The sequence below is a fragment of the Sesamum indicum genome, linkage group LG2, assembly GCF_000512975.1.
Source record: "Sesamum indicum cultivar Zhongzhi No. 13 linkage group LG2, S_indicum_v1.0, whole genome shotgun sequence".
NCBI classification, from domain to species: Eukaryota; Viridiplantae; Streptophyta; class Magnoliopsida; order Lamiales; family Pedaliaceae; genus Sesamum; species Sesamum indicum.
The window spans coordinates 16,116,508-16,117,194 of NC_026146.1; the positions used below are offsets into that span (position 1 = coordinate 16,116,508).

The window sequence follows — 687 nt, forward strand, 5'->3', positions numbered from 1 at the left end:
CCAATTAAGGACTGAAGCACAGAAATTAAGTGCACAGAGGCAGGAATTATCTTCCCAGGTCCAAACTCTCACAAAGGATATCAATCGACTGCAAACCGAGAATAAGCAAGTAGCTGCCATGAAGGCTGACATTGATAAGATGCGCAAAGAGCTGGTTGATGCTAGGTATGAAGTAGATCTTTCTATTGATTGATGATATTCAAGCTTCTGTAGACACATGGAAATCTTACAGGAATCTGAAGAACCAAGGACAGAAACAAAAACAAAGGAAAAATGTTCTCCTCCTTTTAATCTTTCCAGGCATCCTGCTAATGTCCTTGCATTTATGGAATAGTTAATAATCTAGTCAGCATGTCTACACCTCTACTGAGTGTTTGGGAACTTTCACCAGAAAAAATTTATTGTTAATGTCATCCAGCATGATGCTCTCTTTAGAGTACCAATAGCACAATAAAAAATAGGACTGATCAGCTGGTCAACTCTTTTTGTTTCTGATTAAGTGTGTTGCTGTTGCACCTGTGTGGCATTCAGGAGAGTATATGAATATGAGAAGAAAGGAAACGAAGAGTTGCTGGAACAAAATCGAGCAATGGAGAAGAACCTTATCGCCATGGCTCGAGAAATAGAGAAGCTACGTGCAGACCAAGCAAGTGCCGAGAGGAGGGCAAGGGGTAATGATTTTCTCAT

At 40.3% G+C, this 687-nt stretch overlaps 1 protein-coding gene across 1 annotated transcript in view; it reads left to right on the top strand.

Moving 5' to 3' along the window:
• The window catches only part of LOC105156387 (protein FLX-like 3), a 1,152-nt gene continuing 471 nt past the window's right edge, over positions 7-687 (top strand). Inside the window, exons 1-2 of the mRNA XM_011072503.2 lie at positions 7-165; positions 532-671. Coding sequence (XP_011070805.1) covers positions 119-165; positions 532-671 — 187 coding nt within the window. The 5' untranslated portion in view covers positions 7-118. The remainder of the gene's footprint in view (positions 166-531; positions 672-687) is intronic.